A 16,230-nucleotide genomic window follows, 5' to 3' on the forward strand; every position below is an offset into this window, starting at 1 on the left:
TCCAGCACCTCCACATCCTTCTTGTAATAGGGGCTCCAGAACTGGACACAGTACTCCAGGTGGGGTCTCACCAGGGCTGAGTAGAGGGGGAGGATCACCTCCCTCGACCTGCTGGCCACACTTCTCCTGATGCAGCCCAGGATCTGATTGGCTTTGCGGGCTGCAAGTGCACATTGAGAGCTCATGTTGAGCTTTTTGTCCACCAGCACCCCCAAGTCTCTCTCCTCAGGGCTACTTTCCAGCCAGTCACTGCCCAGCCTGTATTTGTGCCTGGGATTGCCTCAACCCAGATGCAGGACCCTGCACTTGCTCTTACTGAACTTCATGAGGTTGGCTTGTGCCCACCTCTCCAGCCTGTCAAGGTCCCTCTGGATGGCCTCCCTTCCCTCCAGTGTGTCTGCTGCACCACACAGCTTGGTGTCATCAGCAAACTTGCTGAGGGTGCACTCAATGCCACTGTCCATGTCCCCCACAAAGATGTTGAACAAGACAGGTCCCAGGACTGATCCCTGAGGGACTTCGCTTGTCACTGGCCTCCACTGGGACATGGAGCCATTGACAGCCACTCTTTGGGTGCGGCCATCAAGCCAGTTCCTTATCCATCTAGTGGTCCACCCATCAAACCCATGTGTCACCAGCCTGGAGATCAGGATGTGGTGCGGGACAGTGTCTTTTTCTTACTGGTCTGGAAATCCTGTTACAGTTCCACTAGGCTCACTGAAATATAGGTAACAGCAGCTCCCCTTCCTCATGTTGCTCTTTACCTCTCATACCAGTACAGTCTCCACCCTGTAAGAGAGAGCCCTCCACTGTCATTAGATTCTCCTGCACTGGGGCAGACAATGACGGCTGTCTTCATCACTGGCTCAATCTCACCTCTTGTCTTTTGCAGCCAAGAAACAGGAGCTGCATTGACAGTATTCTTGTCAGGAGAAGCAGATCTCCATGGTAGAGGATGTGCAACAGAATCACAAAGGTGGTATCTAAAAGCATAACTTGTGAAGCTCTGACAGGGGCTGGGTGATAGTCCAGTAGTCTTGGGACCTCCAAAGCTCATCTAGTCGAACCCCCCTGCAATCAGCAGGGACATCTTCCACTAGATCAGATTGTTCAAAGCTTTGTCCAGCCTGACCTTGAACATCTCCAGGCATGGGACCTTGACTACCTCCCTGGGTAACTTGTTCCAGTGTTCCACTACCCTCATGGTAAAGAACTTGTTCTTAACATCCAATCTAAATCTTCTCTTATTTGAAACCATTGCCCTTTTTCCTATCACTTCAGGCCTTTGTAAACATTCTCTCTCTGTCCTTTTTCTAGGCCCTCTTCAGGTTGGACTTGGTGCTCTTAGAGGTCTTTTCTAACCTGTATGGTTCTATGGTTGTATGTACTTGCTAAGGTGCTCCAAGTAACAAAGTGTTGAATTTCCAGCAGCCTGGTGCTTAGAATTAGAGACTAGTACAGGTTTACAGGGACCCCGGCAGATCACCTGGTCCAGCCCTGATCTACAAATATGGCCATCCTCAAAGTTAGGTCAAGTTGCTAAGGGCTTAAGGAAACTTAAGGGAAGATAATGAAAAGCCATCACTGAAATAGTTAAGGCAGGTTATGATTATGAAACTTTCATAATATCCATCACTCAGTTTCAAATACAGGCTAAGGGGGACTGTAGGATCACCTAACACCTAGTGTGGGATCAAGTAACACTTAGGAGCAGCTCAGTTTCCATGGCTCTCTCATGCCTTCAACAAGTCACGCCTGTCTCTTTCTCCTGCATAACATTTGTGAAGTTACTGCATTGAAACAAAGCCCTTTAGAAACAATTTGTCATCTATGCTGGGAACAAAAAAAGAGTTCTCTGGAGGACCTAGCTGAGTTATTGCTGAAGTTTTTACAGTGAGTGACGTGTCTGAGGGTGGGGTTTTAAGCATCTGGATTCCATCCATTTGTACTTTTGAAGGGGTTTTGGATATTGGGTGGTTTGCCAGGGTAGCAGAATGCAGATCATTTGCATTCAGCGAAGAAAAAGAGGTGTAAACGTGTCAGGGGCAAAGGTACTTACAGCAGCAGTCTCAGTCTGCACATTCTGCACACAGTGCTTCCCAAAGAGGTTTCATAGTGCTTTTCCTACCACACGGTGGCACAACAAAGACTGGTTTGCTCAACTCTTCAGTGCTATCTTGCATATTTCTACCCTCAGCTTTTACAAGCCCAAAACCTAATTAGAATCTGTTTTCAGGCTGAGTTGAATTCAGATGAAGCTATAAAACAAGGAGACTGCTTGGAGAAACAGCATTGAGGCAAGCAAAGGGGAATTCCAAGGCCATGGAGTTTTCATTGGCCAATATACATTAAAATGATAAAACAGCAGTTAGCATTAAAAGAAATGCTTTATAAGAGAAGCAACTCATGCTTTCAACACTTTTAGGCAATTAAAAAGGAAAAAATCTATTGAATTTCAGGATGCAGCTATAATTACCATAAGAGAATTTGCAGGGTCCAGTAATCCACCACAAACATTTATTTTGTTGATCACAAGAAGCTTGCCGTGCACTGGGCAAGACTCTGCATTTGGCTTAGAAGGAATGCTTTGGTATGAAGGCAGGAAATGGTCATCAGTTTTGCTTGCTGACATTCAGAGTTTAAAGCCTCCTGCTAGATCAGTACTGCAAGTCGGTATTTCCTTTTCTTCAGCATGGTAAAGCTTCTGCCTTCCAGCAGCCAGCTTGTGCAGAAAAAGCACTTGTTACCTGAACCCAGTTCCCAGCCACAGGGCACACAGATCTACAGAGCCTTTCCCAGGTGTTGGAAGGCTGCACCGTTTCCTAGTCAGAGGTAGAAAACCAGAAGTATGACAAAATAATTCCCAAGCAAAATCCATTTCATGTAAAAATAGATCTTGAGATACTTAGAGTGTTCTAAAGCTGAAGCAAGCCATCTGATTGATGTGATCCAGACATGGATCACTGCTTTTTGTTCACTGGCCACATGAGAGAACAGTCACTACCCTCCAGCATTTTTGGGCTTTCTCTTTCTGGATTTTAGAAAGCACTTTGTGAGATGTCTGCTATCTCTGAAGGAACCAGGAATGCCCCGCCTGTTAGTGCACTGCTGCTGTGTTCCACCCACCCCAGACCCATCCAAAACCCTTAAGGGGAAAATGTTTTCAGTCACTCCAGCTTGACCACGGTTAACAGTCAGATGTCCTCAGAGCAGGAGCTCTGTACTTGGTTCAAAAATAGCCCTTTTTAGATAAGTCAGGTTAGAAGTAGAAAGGAACTCATTACCATTGGCCCACCAAAGGGTCAATCCTTTAAAGAACTGTACACATCTTACAAACATGTAAATGTAAGAGCACATCCATTTGTTATTGTGAATACCACACTGGTATTTCTGCAATGTTCATTGTCTCCATGACCTTGAATCTCATCAAGTGTTCAAGTCTTCCCCAGAGGCAAGTGCTGAACAGTCAGGCTAATGGAATACTTAAAAGCCCTATCAGGGATTGAAAAACAAAAGAGAGAAAGAAAAGAAAAGGAAGAAGGGAGGGCAAGCACCTTCCCTCACTTTCTTTTGCTGCTCTCTTGCTGGAATTTCCATCCCCTTTCAGTCTCATCCCATCTTTTCTCCTTGGCAACTCTTTCCTAAAACACCTTGTAGTGCAGTTGAAAGGGGGTTTTGCCTTCCTTTCTGGCTTCATGTCTTCTTACTGCTCAGTTTCTGTCTCTGAAGGTGTGTCTCAATCTCTTGCTTGAAAACAAGCATCCCAAGCTGGCCATGAGAAGCCTCGTTCATGGCCTTGGACTGCATGCACATCTTGTACTGCTCTGGGGTCAGCTCATCCAGACATTGTTTTTCGTGCCACAGATGGAAGAGACCCCTGACAGGCGTTCGGATGACGATGAGGTTGCTGTGGAGGTACTTGCGATACAGATGCACATCTTCACCACCCCAGCCTTTAATGTCCAGATCAAAGCCACCTGACCCACACAACATCCAAAAGAAAGCTGTCAGTATGTACCAGCAAACTCGCTGCTTAGCTGCACTACAGCTGTCCTCTGGCTCCATGCAGCTCATTAGAAGAGCTGCACATTCTGCCAGCGTCCAACTGTCCACAGAGTCACAGAATGGTAGGGGTTGGGAGGGACCTCCAGAGTTCAGGTCCAACTCCCCTGCCAAGGCAGGACCACCTAGGGCATGCCACAAAGGAACACATCCAGGTTGGTTTTGAAAGCCTCCAGAGAAGGAGACTCCACAGCCTCTCCGGGCAGCCTGTTCCAGGTCTACAGCACCCTCACAGTAAAGAAGTTTCTCCTTATGTTAAAACAGAACTTCCTGTGTTCCAGCTGACATCCATTATTCCTTGTCCTGTTACTGGGTGCTGCTGAAAAGAGCCTGGCACCTTCCTCTTGACACCCACCCCTCAGATATTTATAGACATTAATAAGACCTCCTCTCAGCCTTCTCTTCTCCAGACTACACAGCCCCAGTTCTCTGAGTCTTTCTTCAGACCTTTTCTTCTTTCTTAGCTTCAGATCTTTCACTATTAGATAAATTGCTTTACTGAGCAGTGCTTAGATTCTAGTAACCTCTATGGCACTTAGGAATAGTCTGAACACCTAACCAGGGCACTACTGCAAATTAGAGGTCAAGGAAAGGGTCAAGTAAAAAGCAAGAGTATTGTACTATACTTACCTATGTTGATAAAATCAGATCTGTACTGGCAAGTCATCCCAAATCCAAAGTCTCTCCAAAATCCAGTTTCTTTTTTAATAACCTACATGGAGGGAAAGTGGCATGTATAAAGGAGCAGAAATGCTTTTAGTGTGAGCAGCCCACAAGTCTCTGAATGTGGTCAGAACCTGGAGCAACTGCCCTTTTATTCTCCCCCACGGAAATCCATAGGTGATCCCAAACCTAGTTTTGTGGATATTTGCTGAGTGTTCCTGCCCTTTGTGTAAGTGACCTAACCCCACCTGGTCAGACACCCAAGAGTTTCAAGGGCCTGGGACAAGTTTTTAAATCCCCTAAGCTTCACATTCTTGAAGGCCTGGCAAACTTACCTTTTGGCAGCTATTCTGTAAGATCTTGGATTCACTTATGGCAGAGTTAACGGAAGATGAGGAGGCAGTTTCCATTTCTGGATTTACTATTCTCAGCATTTCTTCTACCAAAAAGTCCTAATCCAAAATAGTGTCTTGTTCGTGTCTCCCCTCTTGTTCATAACTCTTGTCACTTAGAATCATAGAACTGTTTCAGTTGGAAAAGACTTTTAAGATCATCAAGTCCAACCGTTCTCTAACTCCACCAAGTCTGGTGGCAGTCATGGCCCTCAGCACCACATCTCTGCCTCTTTGAAACACCTCCAGGGATGGGCATTCAATCACTGCCTGGACAGTCTGTGCCAGTCTTTTAGAACCCTTTTCATCAAGAACTTTCTTCTGATATCCAACTTAAACCTGTCCTGGTGCAACTTGAGGCCTTTCCCTCTCATCCTATCACCTGTTACTAGAAAGAAGAGACCAACACCCACCTGGCTCCAGTCTCCTTCCAGGTCTTCCCTGAGCCTCCAAGCTGAACAGCCCCAGTTCCCTCAGCCATTCCTTACCAGACCTGTTCTCCAGACCCATCACCAGCTCAGTTGCTCTTCTCTGGACTCACTCCAGCACCTCAAGGTCTTCTTGTAGTGAGGGCCCAAAAACTGCACCCAAGCCTCAAGGTCCTCAAGGCACTAGTGCCAAACACAGGGGGACAATCACCTCTCTAGTCCTGCTGGCCACACTATTTAAAATAAAGTCTTTAACATTTTAATTTTTTTTACTGCTCACATTGCTATCTTTGTCTTTCTCATTTCTCCTTTCCTTTTAAAAGCCAAGCTGCCGCAGAAGCCAATTAAAAGCAAACCAGATCGTATCTGCCAGAACTGCCCTGTGACAAGAAATCTCCATAACGCTGTCCTTACAGCAGGCTACTTGTGTGCATTAGCATTATTATTATTTCCCATTAGTGCAAGTGGCTGCTGCACAAATCAAATTCTCTCAAACATTTCTGAAGGTTTAGTTTATTCTCAGCAGCCCAAGCATCAGCACAGAGTGCTGCCCCTGCCTTGTTTTAATGGCACAGATCTGGCCTCCTGCCTGGGAACTAATGTGGGCTGAAAATCTAAAAATCTAGATGAAAATGAGATTGGCAGTGCTGCCTTCAACCAAGACATAAACCACTAGTGCATTTTACAAGCCAAATATTAGCTATAAACATTTGCACAGTCCTGACAACACACTTTGTGGAATTGATGCTAGCTCAAGAGCTAAACTGTTTAATTTCCAAAGCACAGTGCTTTACAAGCCTGAGGTTTTCTGAGTGGCTCTCAGCAGAGATGGGCAGTAAGAGGGGCAGCAGTGGCAGCTTGGGGTCTGCCCCACAGGAACTGAATGAAGCTGCATATTTCACTTGTGCTTCAATTTGAAAATTGAGCCACTGAGCAGCACTGGTGGGCAGAAGACTGTGACCTGGCTGACTCTGGAGAGGAGCAAGTGTGGAGGGTGTATATAAAAGGAAAGCCAGCATTTCTGTCGTAGAATCATGAAATCATAGAATGGTTTGGGTTGGAAGGGACCATAAAGATCATCCAGTTCTAATCCCTCCACCATGGGCAGGAACACTTCCCACTAGACCAGCTTGCCCAAGACCCTGTCCAACCTGGCCTTCAACACCTCCAGGGACAGGCCATCCACAGCCTCCCTGAGCAACCTGTTCCAGTGTCTCACCACCCTCACTGTAAAGAATTTCTTTTTAATATCAAGCCTAATTCTCCCCTCTTCCAACTTAAAGCAACATTGTCCTGAGTCCTATCACTACAAGTCCTTCTAAAAAGTCACCCCTTCAGCTTCAAGACAATGCAATGCCAGAGCACCAGAGAATGAAGAACAGCACCTACAGCAGTGCCAGGCTGTGGCTGTGCCACTAGCATTCATGTGAACCTCTTGTCTGGGTGCTCTGCTTCTTCCACACGATGGCTTCCTCTTCCTCAAGGATACTTGCCTGTGTTTAACTGCAGTTTTAAATCAGATGTCTTTTGGCAATGTTTCTTTAGAATAATGCTTTGTTCTCACACCAAATATAAGCAGGCAAGATGCAAATCAGTCTGGGGGTACTGTGTTATATTGGTGCCAGATGCAAACCAGAAGGGACAACTCCAAGCATGTCATCTGACTTTGAGACCATGTGGTACACTTCAGACACACTGTCTGCTCACAAGCAGTTTAGTCATCAACTGTGGGACGGGAAAAGCCACTGGAGGTGTTCAAGTAAGTGGGGGAATAATTGTGACAGCCACTGGAATTCTATTTCCACTGACTCATCTAAGGAGATCTATGCTTTTACAAATATCAGCTCTTCAAGATGCAAGCACAGAAACTATTCAGTGCAAAGAAGAAATGAGAGCAAGACCAGAGGCTGACACTAATTCCTATTAGAACATCCCTCCTGGCAGAGAATCCGACACAGTTTCAATTCTTAGGTTCCATGTATAAAACATCCCCCCCAAAAAGGGTATAAATAAATGTTACCAAGATACTTCACTGTAGAACTCACAGTGAGGGGTTTAATTTTGTCTGTGTGGTAGTCACTGTGCATGAGGAACAGGGAAATGCTACCCAAGAGCACACACACACCACTTCTACAAATGCTTGGTCCAAATAAAAGCAGGCATTCAGAAAAGCACGGACTTACCAGCTGCTGTTCTAAAGATGGGATGGAGTCATGGTGGCCATAAATTATACTGGGGTTGTACTGGCTGAAGAGGACAGGGTAAAACACCTTCTTCCCTGAAAATGACAATGGGTGATTTTTTTTGGTTAAAAGCTGTATAAAACACACCTCTCTCTCCTACAAGCTGCTGTCCACCTCAGACCAAATCCAGGCAAAGTCACACAAGTTTTGGACTGAGCCTATGTTCTTTGCATGAGAATCTGAATGTGAAGGTATAATTAACAAAAAGATCTTGTTCCAGACATCTCAGGTGCTGAAGGCAAGACATTCAGTCACAGTGGGAGCAGGAGTGTTGCAACCTTTCAACAGCCAGCCAGCAATGGAATTTTTATACATGTCTTAATTAGTTCTCTGACATTCAAGAACAATTTACAGCAGCTTCATTACCAATTCAAAGGCAAAAATACTCTGGAGAAAGCTGCTAAGCATTAGGAAAACAATACACCTCTGAGAAGCAGTACCTGGCTGTGTGTTCAGTCTGCAGGAGTTGAGGAATTCAGCTGTGAAGTATATGTCCACGTCACAAAAGAAGAGAACAACGTTGTTTCCTTTCCAAAATCGAGCACCAACGTCTAATCCTTTGCCCCTGGAAAATTCTTCATTCAACTGGATGAAGGTGAAGTTCTTAAAGTTGGCTGACCTAGAAGAAGGAAAATATTCAGCAGCTCACACTCTCCTTCCAGTTCTTCATACATGTTGGGGCAGGAAGCCAGTATAGACTCATAGAATCATTTCAGTTAGAAAAAATAATTAAATACTCAATAGTCCAACCAAGTGTGCTTCTAAACCACGGCCCTCAGCACATCTCTGCCTCTATGAAACACCTCCAGGGACAGAGATTCAACCACCTTCTTGGGAAACCTATTCCAGGCTTTAAGAACTCTTTCAGTCAAGAGGTTTCTTCTAAATCTAAATCTCCCCTGGTGCACTTGAGGCCATTTCCTTTCTTCCTATCACTTGTTACTTGAGAAAAGAGAACAAGCCCCACTTGTCTCCAAACTCCTTTTAGGGAGTTGTAGAGAGCAATAAGGTCTCCCCTCAACCTCCTCTTCTCCAGAACAACCTGTTCTCCAGACCCTTCACCTTTGTTGTACTTATCTGAATTCACTCCAGCACTTCAGTGTCCTTCTTGAGGTGAGGGCCCAAAAACTGAACCCAGGACTCAAGTTGTGGCCTCACCACTACTGACTACAGGAGGACAAGCACTTCCATGATTCATACTATTCTTGATCTAGGCCTTCTTGGCCACCTGAGCATACTGTTGGCTCATGGAACAACCTAGAAATCTGTAGTAACACAGTTCTGAGAGCAGTTTGAGAGAACTGAGTCCTCTTTGAACCTTGTGGACATTTCCACTCTGCTGACATTCACATGGCTCTTCAGGACATGGTTCAATGTGCATGGTGCTAGGTTGAGTGTTGGACTTACAGGTCTTTCCCAGCCAAAATAATGTTATGATTTTATGAATCATAATTCAGGGCTTGACCTGCATAATCCTATACTGGCATTCCTGGCACAGACATTCCTTGGGCAGACCTCACAAATATCCTAACAGCTTTTAGATGGACAAAACTATCTTTAGCAGGCAACTATAAAAGGCCTGTGGCCATATTATTGTATCTATACAAGGGTCCTCTTCCCACCTGGAGATGGTAACAAAAGGCTACACTGCCACATGATCTTGACAAATACAGTTATGCAAGTATCTTAAGGGGGCCAACAAGAAAGCTGGTGAAGGACTTTTTATGATGTCAGGTAATGATAGGACTAGGGGGAATGGAGCAAAAATAGAAATGGGTAGATGTTAGGAAGTTCTTCACCATGAGGGTGGTGAGACACTGGAATAGGTTGCCCAGGGAGGTGGTGGAAACCCCATCCTTGGAGGTTTTTAAGGCCAGGCTAGATGTGGCTCTGAGCAACCTGATCTAGTGTGAGGTGTCCCTGCCCATGGCAGGGGAGCTGGAGCTAGCTGATCCTTAAGGTCCCTTCCAACCCTGACAATTCTATGATTCTATGAAATACAACAGACCAGAACTGGCCAAAAGCATCCAATTTGTGTGTGCTCTACTGAAACTGCATGCACTTGCCCTTGGAAAGTCCTAACAGTTAATGCTACTTTGTCCTAACAGTTAAAGCCTGTTCCAAAAGCACTTAAAAAGTCACCAGTGTGGAAAAAAAAAATAAAGCTGCCCTGAGGTCAGTTCAGTAAAATCTGCTTTGTGGTTCTAACAACCAACATCACCAAATTATGGGTGTGGAACCATCAGGCTATGACTGTTTTTCTCTGATACAAGGGAAGAAAGCCATTTTTCTCCAATGCAGTGTAGTACCTTTTGGCACAACTATGAGTTTGGACAGCAGCTGTCCAGTCTGCAGTTCATGGTGTAATCAGTGTGTAGGAAGAGCACACATCAGTTGTGTTTGAGAGTTGTTAGCCATGGGAATGGGCTGCCCAGGGAGGTGGTGGAGTCACCATCCCTGCAGGTGTTCAAGAGGGGATTGGACGTGGCACTTGGTGCCATGGTTTAGTAGTCATGAGGTCTTGGGTGACAGGTTGGACTTGGTGATCTTTGCGGTCTCTTCCAACCTTACTGATTCTATGATTCTATGATTCTATGACCAGATACTCAGGTACTTACTTAGAGGTATTTTCAAGTATTGATTTAACTTCATTCATTTGTTCTTTTCCGAAGTAAACTACAGTGAGGTGAATTCTCCCATCCTGCTGAATGCCCATTTCCCTAGAGAACAGAGACAGATTGGTGACTTGTCCCAGAAGTTAGCTTTCTTCAATAATCTACACCCACAAGGGAAGGCACAGTAGGGTGAACCTTGGAAAGCATTCCTGAGAGCACTGACAGAGACCTTTATCCTGACAAAGAGGCTCTTTCAGCTGGGACAAAAGTCTATCGTTCAAGCAGATTGGGAAAATCTCTCTAAGCAGTGTTTGTTATAATAGGAGGACACTGTTAAAATAGGCTATCCCAGCCCCAGGAAGAATGACAAGGCAGGAAATAATTCCAGCACTTAGGAGAATATAGGAGAAGAGGGACTTTAAAGGAGCTGTACATAAACACCTTTTAACCTTGATATTTTATCTTTATCCTAATTTTGTGAGGTTTGGTTTGTTGGTTTTGGTTTTGTTTTGCTTTTTGTTTGGTTGGGGTTTGTGTGTGGGTTTGGGGTTGGTTGGGGTTTTTTTTTGTAGCTTTTTTTTTTTGGTGGTGGGTTTGTTGGGTTTTTTTTTGTAACAGATATTCCAGAGTTCAAATCTTTGGCATTTTTCTAAGAGTGTATTTACTAAAATCTAAGTATCAACCAAAGATGGAACCAGTAGCCTTAAGCGCAGGACCAATCTGTTTCACATATACACAGTCAGCAAGAGTTCATCTTAAAATCAGCAGAGAGATCAGCATCATCAGAGGATGATTTCTCCCATCCTAAACCAAGCACCTATCAGATGACTAATTTAGATAAGGAGCCTATTTTTAGATGGCTGTAATTAGGCAAAACAAATTCCATTGTAAGAGTCAGTATCTATTGCTAACAGTCTTTTCTGGGCAGCTATTTAAAGCTACATCTCAGTTAAATTCTCTCTCCCAACATCATCTCTGCTGAAAAGGGGGGGGAAAAAAAAATCAATAGTAAGTATCTTGAAAGTTTAAATACATTTCCTTCTTTCCTCTGGCTGCTTTCATCTTTTCTCTAAAAGGGCCTGGCAAAGTGTCTGGGAGCACTAATTCCCTTTTTAATTCAAAATGTTCCTTCACAAGTAATGGCACAAAATTATCATGTTGCCACAGCTGTGTGTGCCCCAACAGAACAGACTGAGACACGTAAGTCAGGTACATGCAAATCAGAAACCCTGAAGACTGGAATTGTAATTGCTTTTGCTGCTAATCACAATGCATTAAGCAGCCTTTCAGTGTCTGTAATCTCTAAAATGACTTCCCAGTGGCACAATGAAATGTTACGTCAAAGCAGCAGGATTTTTACTGAGTGAGGCCTTGATAACTCCTAAAATTGCATCTTCCTTTCCAAGCAGGGAAAAAAATAAGGCAGCCCTGGAATGGAAACACACCTGAAATTCTGCATGAACTGCCGAAATTTGCTGGCTCTCTTGGCCAAGGGCACAATGACATTAATAAGTGTGTCAGCTGTGTTGACATTTTCATCTTTCACTTTCATTACCGGGCCAAACGGCCGGAATAAAACAATCTTCTTGAAGTGATGTTTTGTGTCTCCCTTGAAGGTCAGCTCGTACAACGTGCCTTTGTCCTTTTCTGTGCGGTAGATCCCTGCATGAAAACAAAAGAGAGGAGGTTTTGGATCAAAGCTGAGCTTCTAGAGGAGAGAAAAAGATCACAGCAACACAGAACGGTTCGGGTTGGAAGGGACCTTTAAGATCATCAAGTTCCAACACCCTTGCCATGGGCAGGGACACCTTCCACTCAACCAGCTTGCCCCAGGCCTCATCCAGCCTGGCCTTCAACACCTCCAGGGAGAGGGCATCCACAACCTCCCTGGGCAACCTGTTCCAGTGTCTCACCATCCTCACTGGGAAGAATTTCTTCCTAATATCCAGTCTAAACCTACTCTCTTCAAACTTCCATCCATTCCCTCTGCTCCTATCATTTATAAACAGTCCCTCCTGTGATGGGTTGAAGTTTACCCCCAGCATTAACTTTGCCAGACCAACTCAGTCAGAAGCAAATGAAGCTGTATTTACAAGCAAAAACTACACTCTACTCCCCAGCTTTCTTGTAGGTCCCTCTCAGATACTGGAAGGCCTCCGTAAGGCCTGCCGCAGGCCTTTTCTCCAGGCTGAATCAGCCCCAACTCCTGCAGTCTGTGCACACAGTGGGGGTTCTCATAGGATGCAGTCTGCTATGTCACACATTGGCTGGAACAGCACTGAGGGCATGAGACGTTCAGGTTTAGATCAGTGCACAATCCACCATCATTTGGGTGAGTCTCTTGCCCTGGCAGGAACACGGCCCTGGGCTGTAGGAGCTGTTTGGTATGCTCACAGGCACATCCCTAGGCTTGGCAGAGTGACAAACCCCTGAAGGTCACCAATTGCTCACACAGGATAACCCTGCAGACATACTGTCCTTATTTTTCAGACTGCTCCAATTGCACACTGCAGGCATGCATGGTAATGGTGATGCAGAGAGACTGAGAAAGGCAGCCTGCCTCTCTGCTAGATGAGCGATTAGACCATCTACCAGGAAAGCAATTTCCTGATGAGCACATACATTGCCTCCTGTCTGGGAGGTTTTCAGCAAAGTCCCCTCAGAAAATTATGCACCCAGGCCCCAGCAGCCATCAGCTTCAGCCACTGCCAATCAGGACAAAAGTCTTGAGAGACTTTTATTTTCTTTGTGGCAATGATGTCCACTCCTGGGCAAGTAAAGTGGTCTGTAGGGATCACATTGCGGACTTTGTCAGAGGCCTGACGCAGGACACAGTCCTGGAGACTGCATTAGACAGTCTCCAAGAATGTTTCTTTCAGGACACCATCCGGGAGACTGCATTAGACAGTCTCCAAGGATGTTTCTTTCATTCATACATTTCCTGTATGGAACAAACTGCTAACATACATGATGGATGCAATAGGTCCTACAGAATCATCAAATAGTTTAGGTTGGAAAAGGCCTTTAAGACCATTAAGTCCAACTATTATCTAACTCTGCCAAGGCTGGTCCTAAACCATGTCCCTCAGCACCACATCTCTGTGTCTCGTAAACACTTCCAGGGATGGGGATTCAATTTTCTCCCTAGAGAGCCTGTTCCAATCTTTAAAAAACTCTTTCAGTCAAGAAGTTTCTTCTAATATCAAAACTAAACCTTCCCTGGTGCAACTTGAGTCTATTTCCACTCCTCCTATCACTTATTACTAGAGAGAAGAGGCCAACATTCTCCTCGCTGCAATCTCCTTTCAGGGAGTTGTAGAGGGCCAGAAGGCCTTCCCTGAGCTACTCCTCTAGACTAAAGAACCCCAGTTCCCTCAGCCACTCCTCACCAGAGCTGCTCTCCAGACTCTTCACCAACTTCATTTCCCTTCTCTGGACATGCTCCAGGATCTCAGCATCTTTCTTGTAGTGGGGGCCATTAAGATCTGGCCTGAACCTATGCTGAGGGCTGCCCCATTGGAACACTATTCTGCTACCTTAAATGAGCTAAAGTGGGCCAAAAGCCTGTAGATTTTACCCATCCACAGTGTCCCTGCAGTGCATACTGAAACAAAGCTTTTTCCTCGTTAGGCCCAGTAGGTTTAAGAAGGCATAATTAAATGATAATTCTAACTACTTGCTAAGCCACTTTAAATACCCTAACCCTTTAGCAGTAGAAGAGTGTAATTGCATTGCCTTCCCTCTCCTGCAGTACTCAAGAGAAAAGCAAAACGTGTCTGGAAGAAAACCCCCCTGCTTGCATTGCTTCTTTGGGATCTTTTCTCCACATCTGGTTATGAAGAACAGCTTGACCAAACAACATTGTTTTTTTAGATCTTAGTCATTCCTTGATGTGCAGGTTGCAGTGCACCTGACCCACAGACCGTCAGCTCTGCCTTGTGTTTCTCGTGAAGGTCTGTGTCAAAGGCTACATAAAGCTCTTTCTTCATCTTGTATTGTAGCTTTTACACAGGTATGGCCAGGACATCCAAGAGATTAATGAGGTATGATTTTATCTGGCCAGAGTTCTGTGGACTGTCTTATCTTCACTATGACTGTGTGGCTTATTTTAGTGCACACTGCAGCTGGTTAATACTATATGCAGATTTACTGATCTGTTATTCGCTTCATGTTTTATTTTTAATACAAGCTGATTCAACAAATGCCCCAATCCTCCCTCAGCAGAGCAGAGGAATCTAATGAGGTAGCAGCTCCATCATTCTTTTACTGCTTATCTTTTAAAGCTGTGCCCTTGACTCCTCCCTAGCTTTTTCTATACAGTCTGCCCAAGGTGCAGACCATGAACCTCATCTGTTACTGAACTTGAGCCTGCAACTGAGATCATCTGAACAAGCTCCCCAGGGAGGTGGTCAAATCCCCATCCCTGAAGGTGTTTAAAAGCCTCAGAGATGTGGTGCTGAGGACCGTGGTTTAGCAGCTGACTTGGTAGAGTTAGAGAATGGTTGGGCTCGATGATCTGAAAGGTCTTTCTAATCAAAATAATTGGGCAGGCAAACAAGTTTCAGAGATCTGCATGGAACTGATAACTAGCAAACAGCCACGAAACTTTAAGGAAATGCTGTTGAGTGGATGACAGTTGCAGCCTCAGTTCCACACACCAGAGATTTCAGGTCTTTCACTGTCTATAGAAACACTTCCTGGATTGTTACTTGCATTCTGTTAGATGCTGTGGGAAGTGCTTTTAGGATTTCTCCACATACATCATCCCCATTTTAACTCTAAGATCATGGTCTTCCCACTTCACACAGAGTAAAATGCAACATTTTATCCTTTTGAGGATGAGCATCATCCTTTCTCCCATTAAGCTTCTAGGGCAAAACTGCATCACATAGCTCACCACCAGGACCTGTCAATTTGAGAAAGCAAAGCTGCTCACAGAATCATGGAACTCTCGAGGCTGGATGAGAACTTTGAGATCCTTTTCATTTGTCTCTGAGACCTTATTTAATATTCCAGTCACCAGACAGACATGCCAAGCTGCAAAGCTTATATTGATGCAGCGTATCTGACAGTGCCATGGCAGGGCATTTCTGAAGCAAACCAGGGAATCTGTGAAGCTGTTCCTGCTGGGAAAGAGTATCCCCAGACTGATTACACTCACTTAGGGAACACACTACTTGAGTTTGTCAGAGTCTTCAAATTCTTATCTCTATCTTTGAGAAAACGAATGACTTCTAAAGCCACTCAGCTCTGCTGCCATTAATGACCAGGCCTGTTATTCTGCCCACAGAGCAACTGGTTTTCTATTGGAAACAGAGTGCTCCTTTGCCTAATTAAAACACCCAGTAATTTCTGATGTTTGCCTTGTCATTTCCTACCAGCTCCTCATAGAGCAAAAGCAGTAAACTTGGTACAGAAATGGGAGTAGTAAGAGGTGGGGCAGGGGAGTGAGGGGGGAGGATTATACAGCTGGACAGCCCAAGTGCCTCTGTGGAAAGAGAAGCAGAGCAGAGTAGCAGCCAGATGGATAACATTTTGTGCCCCAGGGAGAAGGTGTGGTTCTCTTGGTTTTGAATTAGAAAAAATGAAAAATTCCACCATGTGTCAGCTATTACTCCTGGAAGCAGAACTGCATGAGAATACTATCCAAATTTCATGTAACAGCAAACATGCTGAGAAGGAGCTGAGCTCATATGCAAGGTACTGGGGTTGCACTCTCATTCCCACGCACAAACGGTTCTGTCTAGAAACTGCAGAGGATGCGGCACTTATTTTAAGAGAACCCAGCCACAGAGACAAAACATTTCTTCCCAAATGTAAGAAGTGT

The 16,230-nt window shown here is 44.9% G+C and overlaps 1 protein-coding gene across 1 annotated transcript in view; it reads right to left on the reverse strand.

The window, feature by feature from the left end:
* Nucleotides 1-2,368: 2,368 nt before the first annotated feature.
* Nucleotides 2,369-16,230, reverse strand: part of CSGALNACT1 (chondroitin sulfate N-acetylgalactosaminyltransferase 1) — a 42,519-nt gene continuing 28,657 nt past the window's right edge. Inside the window, exons 4-9 of the mRNA XM_068137422.1 lie at nt 11,849-12,065; nt 10,407-10,508; nt 8,229-8,407; nt 7,729-7,823; nt 4,693-4,774; nt 2,369-3,977 (exon numbers count right to left, since the gene is read on the reverse strand). Of these exons, the coding sequence (XP_067993523.1) occupies nt 3,694-3,977; nt 4,693-4,774; nt 7,729-7,823; nt 8,229-8,407; nt 10,407-10,508; nt 11,849-12,065 (959 nt within the window). The 3' untranslated portion in view covers nt 2,369-3,693. The remainder of the gene's footprint in view (nt 3,978-4,692; nt 4,775-7,728; nt 7,824-8,228; nt 8,408-10,406; nt 10,509-11,848; nt 12,066-16,230) is intronic.

This window comes from Melanerpes formicivorus, unplaced genomic scaffold, assembly GCF_026170545.1.
Source record: "Melanerpes formicivorus ecotype bairdi unplaced genomic scaffold, bMelFor1.0.p_v2 SCAF_4, whole genome shotgun sequence".
Lineage (NCBI taxonomy): Eukaryota > Metazoa > Chordata > Aves > Piciformes > Picidae > Melanerpes > Melanerpes formicivorus.